This window comes from Dermacentor silvarum, chromosome 4, assembly GCF_013339745.2.
Source record: "Dermacentor silvarum isolate Dsil-2018 chromosome 4, BIME_Dsil_1.4, whole genome shotgun sequence".
In the NCBI taxonomy this organism is placed as follows: Eukaryota; Metazoa; Arthropoda; class Arachnida; order Ixodida; family Ixodidae; genus Dermacentor; species Dermacentor silvarum.
This window is the reverse complement of record NC_051157.2, coordinates 135,592,285-135,601,231: the sequence shown is the minus strand read 5'-3', so window position 1 is coordinate 135,601,231 and position 8,947 is coordinate 135,592,285. Positions and strand designations below refer to the sequence as shown.

Below are 8,947 nucleotides of genomic sequence, written 5' to 3'. Positions count from 1 at the left end.
CCACCTGCCTGTCTTGGTGGACTACGGCGGCCGTATACCAACCCCCATGGTAAGGGCCGGCGATGTCCGTGTAAATACGCTTTGTTTGGAGCCGTAGTGGCGTCGGAGGGCAAGAGCCCGCGCCTCCCGGCGACCAGTGTGTGACTCATGGGACATATTGGTGGGGAGGGGTCGAACATGGATCGCGTATTTCCAGTGTTCGGGCACTCGTACCCGCTCCTGTGTGTGGAATTCATGCCTGATGTGTAGGCGATCTAGGAGTCGTCTGCCTGACGGGGTCTGCGCCAAGCGGGTGTATTGATTTGTCAAGTGAGCCTCCCGAAGCTCCCGGTAGGTGTTGACCACCCCCAAGGCAAGAAGTCTCGCATTGGAGGTGGAGATGGGGAGATCTAGGGCTCGCTTGATGATATTACGGAAGGTGACCTCCAAAAAATCTTCATCGTGTTTCCGTAAGTGCAGGTACGGAGTCGCATACAAGATGCGACTCGTGACAAAAGCTTGTGCGAGACGAAGCGCATCCTTGCTTTTGAGACCCCCCCCCCCCCCCCCCCCCGCTTGTTGGAAACACGGCGGACCATGCGGCCCACCTGTTCTCCAACCTCACGGAGTTTGTGAAGTGTTGTCTCTACTCGGCGGTGTTTGTGTATGTGGAGTCCAAGGACACGGATCTCCTGTGCCTCGTTAATGGGTCCACTATGTAGGAAAAGGTTAATGGACGAAGTGCACTTCGGCATGGGCCGAATGTGCACGAATTCTGACTTCTGTGGGGAACATTGGAGGCCGCAGTATGCCGCATATTCGTCCACTATATGGGCTGCGGCTTGCAGGCTGTCCTCCATGTTGCCCAGGTTGCCGTCTGTGGCCCACAGGGTGATGTCGTCGGCATAAAGCGCATGCTTTACCCCATCGACAGCATCCAGCCGGGCCGGGAGCTGTACCATAGCTAAGTTGAAAAGGAGAGGCGACAACACAGCGCCCTGTGGTGTGCCTCGCGTGCCCAGTGGGTAAGGGCCGTATTCCTGATCTTGGATGCGAATGTATGCAGCTCTGTCAGTGAGAAAATTTCGAATATAGTTGAAAGTGCGATCGCCACAGTTAGTGGCACTGAGGTGAGCTAGGATGACTTCGTGCTTAACGTTATCGAAGGCTCCCTTAAGGTTAAGCGCTAGAATGATCTTGTCATTGTGGGGGTGTTCTATGGGAGTGAGGACTTCGTGGTGTAGTTGTAGGAGTATGTCCTGCGCAGATTTGTTGGGTCTGAAGCCGTACATGGAGTCAGCGAAAGTGTTACGCTCTTCCAAGTAGGAGGAGAGACGATCCCTGACCATAGTTTCCATTAGCTTCCCCGCACAGGAAGTAAGAGAAATGGGTCTAAGGTTATCAGTGTTGATGGGTTTTCCTGCCTTTGGTATGAAGGTTACTAGAGATGTTTTCCAATCTAGGGGGAGGGGTGTTTCTCCGGACCAGATAACATTGATGTATTCGAGAAGCGACTGGTGTGCAGTATCGGGTAGGTTTGCTAGGACTTTGACGGTGAGTTTGTCTCGCCCGAGAGCCGTGCCCCGCCTCATTTTGGCAAGAGCCGCACGGAGGTCGTGTAACTGAAAAGGACCGTCCAGTTCCGAGTTCTCCCTGCCTGCGTAGTGATACTCGGGGCCCCGCGGGTCCTGCTCAGTGCAGAGATAGCGGTCCCGGAGCGAGAGAGCTAGCTGTGTTGTGGAGCCCTGAAAATTGTGAAAGGCTCGATGTAGATGTCTTTGTGCCTCGCCTCGCGTTTGCGCGGGGTCGATGAGACTACGGAAGAGTCTCCATGTATTGCGGCCAGACATTTGCCTAGCGGCAGTATTACATCGGCCTACCCAATTTGAATCGGCGAGCTGGGCAGCGTACTCGGCCGCCTTCTGGGTGAGATCCAGTATCCGCATGCGGAGTTTGCGGTTGTGTTTTTGTCGGCGCCATCTCTTTGTGAGGCTGCGACGGGCCTCCCAAAGATGGAGGAGATGGTTATCCACGTCCGGATGGCTGTCCGTGAGTTGTATTGCGGTCTCGTGTTGTCTTAGTGTTTGGAGTATGGATTGGGCCCACTGGGAATAACCATTGTGAAGGATGGGAGAGACAGGTACGGACTGTCGGAAGGCGTCCCAGTTGGGTAGGTGAGCCTGTGTGATGGGGCGTTGTAGGGGTCGTGTTGAGAGTGTGGTGTTGAGAATGCAGTGGTCGCTGCCGAGGGTTTCCTCAGTATTGACCCAGTCTGCGTGTTTGATGTTTTTGGTGAAGGTAAGGTCGGGGCAGGTGTCCCGGGTCACAGAGTTACCTAGACGAGTTGGTTGCGCAGGGTCGGTGTGAAGAGTGATGCCCAGCGTGGAAGTTAGCTCCGCGAGTTTCCTTCCACGCATCTCTTCCTTGCGATAGCCCCAAAGCCTGCTAGGGGCGTTGAAGTCGCCCACTATTAGGAGGGGATCGCGCCCTGCGATCTTCAGCGCCTTGGTGAAGGTGTCAGCAAAAGTGATCTTCTTGAGTTTAGGTCGGCAGTAAATGTTAAGGATGTGCACCGGGGGGTCGGCTCTGCGCAGGGGAAGGATTGTGACCATGGTGTACGAGTAGGGTATTGAGAGGTCGAGGTCGACTTCTTGTGCAGTTAAGGTTTTATGTACAAGAAGGCAGGTGAATGGGTCCCGCTGAAAAGTGTTATAGCCTGTGAGGCGCACGGCGTTGCCGGGCTCTTGAAGGGCTACGACCGCGCACAGGTGTTCGAAGGTTTCGAGATAGAGGCTGAAATTGGCCCGTTTGGCCCTATCCTTGAAGCCTCTACAGTTCCACTGAATTAGAGAAAGTAGTTGAGGTTTTCGGTTTCGCGATGGGGGTAAGCGTTTAGGTGCTACCGCCATACTGAGAATTTGGGGTGGCTGGGATGGACTCGGCCCCTACGTTGGTGCCTTGTACAAGTAGGGATTCGGAGTCCTCAGAGAGTTCGGCGAGGTCGTTGGTATAAGAAAATTTAGAGGGTCGGCTAACGTCCTTGAGGGGACTAGCCCTGCGGCTGCGAGGGTTGGTGTCCTGGAGCCAAGTCTTAACGTTACTCGTCACCTGATGGGTGACGGTATTGGAGAGATTTTTGATGCTTTTGCTCATGGTGGTGAGTTGTGTCACCAGAGCAGTCATAGCGCTTTCAATAGCCTGAAAACGCTGTTCAGTGTTAGAGGGCTCCGAGACGGACGGAGTGACGCACATGGGCTTAGGTTCCGGAACGGCGACGGTAATTTTGGGGAGGGGAGGGGGCGGTGACGCGGGGGTGGAGGGCGTACTACCTGCCTCCAAAGTGGCTATTTTGACTAGAAGCTGCGCGTTCTGTGCCCGGAGCGCTGCGAGCTCTTGTTTGAGCACGAGGAATTCGGGGGAGGAGGTGGGGGTGGGAGAGCGAGAGGAGGAGGCGGCCCCCACCCAGCTGCCTACCTGAGAGGATGTCTTCTTTGCTGGCTGCCTGGGGGCACCGCCAGAGGTCAGGGGTGGAAATTCCCCGGCTTGGAACACGGGGGCGCCCTGGTCGGGTGTCTTGGATGACGTCTTCTGTGACGCCTGTGATGTCTTGGGTGGATGTGGCACTTGCTGATTGGTCTTCGGGGTTTGGTTGGTTGCTCCCGGCTGACGGCCTTCCGGCGTGACGTCAGATGTTTTGTGCTTTGGCCGCTGCTGCAGGGAGCCACGGCCACCATGTTGGCCGCCCGTCTGCTGCAGGCGGCGAAATTTTGCCTTGCAGGCCGGGGATCCGGTGAGGTGTTCCTCGCCGCACACCAGGCACGATGGCTTGCATTCATGTGGGTCATCCCCTCCTCAGAGGCACCCACAACTTGACCACAGTGGCCGCAGCGTTGATCGTTGGGGTGGGGCACAGCTCCGGGCGGTGGCCCACCGTCCCGCAGCAGTAGCAGGCCGGTATGGTGCGCTTGTATTCGCGTACCGGGGTCACGACACTGTTGTAGTGCACGAACCGTGGCACGTGGTGGCCTTCGAAAGTGAGGAGGGCCACGGAAGTCTTGCCCAGCTTCCTGATGAAAGCGATGTTTCCACCCCGCCAGTGGATCTTGGCTTTCAGGGAGGCGGAGGTCTCCTGTTCGTGCACCGTAATGACGCCACGGCACACTTCCCCGCTGATCTTGGCGTGGCCGATCATCGGTAGGGGACCCTGGGATGTCTTGAGCGAGAATTCTCGCGAGAGAAGGTTGGCAGTGTTGATGTCGTTGGTTGAGACAACGATGATATTTTGTGCCCAAATGGGCCACACACTGATACAATCACTGCTGGTAGCGTTCACATATGAGGCAAGCTTGGCTCCTAGCTCACCTGGCTGGAAGGCAGCTTTGAGATCCACCGTGACTCGAGGCTTGAGCACGATGGTGAAGTCTTCCGCAGCAGTGCGGGGCATAGCGGCGGGCCGCCACGATACACGGGATGTCTTATTCATGGGTGGGGTCTTCGCTGACTTGGCCTTATCGGTATCCGAGGCCTTAGCAGTGTTAGATTGCTGGCGGCGCTTACGAAGCGTCATCACTGTAAATAGTCCCTCGTCCACGATATCCGTGGGTGGAACGGAGTCTTCGGACGTTGAGGCAGGAACGTTTTTCCACGCCAAGGTAGTGGGATCATATCCACGGAGAGCGGTGACCGCCATATAAGGCGGCGTCCGCGGGAGAGTCCCGGCGCAGTCGGCGTTGGCCCTAACTGGTTAGGGCAAGCGTAGCTCCCCAAGGTGAGGTCAAGAAGTGGACATAAAATGCCCAAACATCGGCCTACCTGGATGAGAGTGGTGTCTTCAGGTGCAGAACGATGTTAGGAACATGATAGGGTCAATTTTCGTGGGATGCCGTGCAGGGTTCCGCAGGTCCTGACGAAAATCACAGGAGCCGACGTGAGACGCGTCCGCTCTCGACCGCGTCTGTGGTGGCGTCCTTGGTCAGGGCAGCAACGTCTTTGATGCTGCATCAGTTGGTGCCCTGACGAAGACGAGTCTCCTTGAAAAAACGTTGGCACCAGCGACACTCATTGTCGAACTACTACTCATTACTGCAAGCCTCCATCTTCTTGTAAATGTCGGTACTGTTTGGATGTCGCTCCTTCTACCCCGGGTGAAGCGCCTTTAACGTGCACTGAAACTTGCGTCGAGCACAGAGAAATGCCTTTATAATCACACGTTTTCGCAATGAACGAACTCAACCGTGTCAGGTGCACTATCTCACATCTTATGGCATTATGTAAAGCCGTTAGTGTTGCAGAGGTGGCAACTTCAAGGTTTGCATCCTAATTGAACAAAGCCGCACGGGTTTCTTGTTGTGTTCAGTCTCGTTGGAAGCACCGTGCGCAAAGTGTTGTTTTCTACGTCACAAATGGTGATGCACGGAAGTATTTTGCTCGATGACCGAGCATGGCGTGAAAATCGGGATTTATCTCGTTTAAAGCTGCCGTTTCCATTTATGAGCTCAGTTTTGGCAGGTTGCGGAATCGCGAGAACAGGCTAACGGGCTTAAGAATACTTGTTTGGCGCTAGACGTCACACTTGTAGCGAAGTAGGTCAAGCATTCAGAAGGCGAATATGAGACTTTTCGCCGCAGCATCAAAGAAGTGAGTGAAGCTGCCATGACGATCGCAACTTATGGCTTTCTTAAAACTGCTGAAAGCTGAGCAAATTTATAAGGAATCAATTTTGAAGGCAGGCTTTAAAAACCGGCGTGATAGGCAGACAGGTGAAAGTCGGCGTTTGTGTAGCCCTTCTACTTGTGTTCGTGTTTGTATGTCAACCTTTGCGTATTTCGCTTGTAGTAGCCGAGGGCAATTTCCGGTAGCTGCCCTAGGCAAAGTAATTCAACAAAATAATAAAATTGGATTCAGGCCTAGATTCGTGTTGTCCTGCACTACCAAGCTGTATCCCATAAGGTTCAATGTTCCGCATGGAGTGGCCATTGTCGACACTCATTGCTTCATTAGCATTCCTGAATAGTGACCTGAAGGTATGAATTAACTTGTTTCTTAATGTCTTGCAATTGAGCGAGTACCACTCCTAATCTTGTCTGGCGAGCCTGAATGTGACGTCGCGTTGGATTCAGGGTGATATCTGGCAAGAGTAGGCGTGAAATTGAGGCTACTCTTGGTGTCTTCTTTGTCGGTTAGATTTCATTTCTTGCAACGCCAAATGCCCCAATACTCTTGTGCCTTCTCAAATGTGCTGATTCAATTTTTTGTGTGTTTTGCAAGTTCGAAGAATCAATGGAACTTAGGTCTAACATGACGCCTAACCTTGTCGTTTATACTGTCATTCGGGAACAGTGGAGAATGGCCATCGACTCGGATATGGTAGTCGAAGACGCACTCAGGAAAACTGTGGCTACTGGAAGCTCGAATAATGGCAGGGCCTTTTACATGTGTCATAGTTCTCGTCGTATTAAAACTTGGCACCATTTGATGATTAAAGACCCGGTAGCTTCCGTGTCGTCGCTTTCCATAGTCTGCGACGTTTTCCAGAGGTCCCAGGTTATCCAAAAGTATTTCAGCTCAGATTTGGCGGCCACTTTAAAACATCTTCGGCTTCAATAGGTGAATGTGAAAGCCTTGAATGAGCGCGACAAAAAAAAAAAAACGCTGAAGCAATGTACTCTGTGGCGTTGCATTTACGGGAACGGGAAAAATAGACCAAGCCTCATGGCAGCCTAGTTGTTCCGCAATGTGGGCGTTCTTATGAATTTTCCCCAGTCTAGTGCTGTGACACTCATCGCCTTTTCAACGCCGTTATGGTATGGGCAGCTGCTTAGTGCATTTTAAAAGTATCACCTGTGGCCGTCCTAAATATTTTGCGAGTCCGTGTGCTGAACCTTTATCGTTGTGTTCGGTAGGAGGCTTGCCGTGTGTTCGACAGAAAAAATTATTCGTTAGGTTCTCGGCACAAACTGGCCTTACAGTTATTCTGACAGAGTGATGTGAACATTGCTTATTTCGTACAGTACAACATAAGCATTGAGTTGTTTGGATGACTGCTAGCTTTACTTGTGTCTAAGTATAACCTTGTTACTTTACTCCAAACTTCTCAGAGTACTGCACATTCGAAGACGAGTGCCTTCCTTGGTTCGTTAAAACAAACGGTAAGTGTGTGTGCTCATTGCTGTTTTTTATTATTGTAAGCTTATCTTAGTGAAGAAGTTTCTGCGCTTTATCTGACACAGTTTGTCCGTGCGTTGATGGTATCACCCTAATGGAATTATACACAAAAACAAAGCTTTTAGTTCTTTCTTGTTCGAATAGTGATGAAAACATCCCACAAAGCGTTTCACTAAGTATGTCACTAATAAAGTCTATGTCATCAGTCATGTAATTGACAAATCCGCGCAGTACAATTGAACTCCCTACGTGGATTTCACTTATGAAAATGCGTTTCGTTCCGCATAAATACCGGCATTGCAGACGAGGAACATTATTGCAAACAAAATGACAACTTACACGGGAAGGAAAGACAAAGACAAGCGAAAAAACACAAAAAAGAAAACAAGCACAAAGAGTAGTGCTTGCCATTGTTTTTGTTCCCGCGTGAACTTTCTTTTCGTTTGCACTAATTTTACCTCATTAGCAATGCAAGACTAACTAGCCTATATTCTAGAGATACAAGCAGTCGTGCAGGCATTCCTTAATCAAGAACTACAACAGACATACGTGAATATCTTTGGAAATATAGTCAAAGATTCCACAGCTACCTTGCCTTTTTTTTGTCAAGAGGAAAAGTAGAAATTTACCTATCAAGAAATGGGTCAGACAAGGAGACGATCTCTTCAATGCTATTCACTGCATGCTTAGAAGGAATATTCAAGATATACGAGTGGCAAGGCTTAGGAGTGAGGATCAATGCCGCATATCTCAACAATCATCCGTTTGCAGAATACATTGTCCTGTTCTGCAACACGGGGATGAAATGGAACAAATTATTTAGGACCTTAACCAATGAAGTGTAACAGTAGGGTTGAAGATTATATGCAGAAAACTTTCAATATCCGGAAAGGAAGCAAGAATTCATCATCGCCGGCCAGCGTCTAGAATCTGTGCAGGAGTACATTTATCTAGGTCAATTACTCACAGGGGACTATGGTCATGAGAAGGAAATTTACTGAAGAATCAACATGAGTCGAAGTGCATGTGGCAAGCCTTACCAAATCCTGAGAGGAAGCTTGCCACGGTCGTTGAAAAGAAAAGTGTATAATCATTGCATTTCACTGGTGATAACATGTGTTGTATACTGTATATTATATATTAACAAAAAAAGTTCGAGAACTAGTTAACGAACTAGCAAAGAGCGATGGAACGAAAAATGTTAGCGGTAAAGTTAAGAGACTAGGAACAGTGCGGTGTGGATCCGAGAATGAACGGGGACCGCCAATATTCTAGTTGATATTAAGAGAAAAATAGTTGCTGGGCAGGCGATGTAATGCCAAGGGGATATAACAGATGGAGAATAGTGTTACAAAATAAGCTCCAAGGAAAGGTAAGTGCAGTCAAGGACGGCAGAAAGTTAGGTGGGATGATAAAATCAGGAAATTTGCAGGCACAAGTTGGAATTTGCTAGCGCAAGATAGGGTCCATTGGAGATCGCTGAGAAATATCTTCGCGCTGGAATAGGCATAAATTAGGATGGTGATGATGATAACTAATAAAGATTTTTGCAGCTAAGGCAAGTTTTGTGTAATCGCTTGGCTTTGCGCAAAGGAGGGGTGCTCTACTCCATTGCTTTGGTTTTGGGGCAAAACTGCGACTTTTTTTACTGGTTTTTTGCAGTCTAAATTGTGTTAGAAGCAACGTTCTCTCAAAGTCTTGCTGGAATTAAGCTCCAGAGCAGGCGCTTTTAAGTTCAGCTCTCCAAAAAACGTGATATTTAAATAATTGTTGTAGCCTCATAATTCATTGTGTTCTCTCTCCA

The 8,947-nt window shown here is 50.1% G+C and overlaps 1 protein-coding gene across 1 annotated transcript in view; it reads left to right on the top strand.

Annotated features, from left to right (window-relative positions):
• The window catches only part of LOC119448918 (MAM and LDL-receptor class A domain-containing protein 2), a 666,053-nt gene that overhangs the window by 628,423 nt on the left and 28,683 nt on the right, over positions 1-8,947 (top strand). The window contains exon 31 of the mRNA XM_049666563.1: positions 7,077-7,127. Coding sequence (XP_049522520.1) covers positions 7,077-7,127 — 51 coding nt within the window. The remainder of the gene's footprint in view (positions 1-7,076; positions 7,128-8,947) is intronic.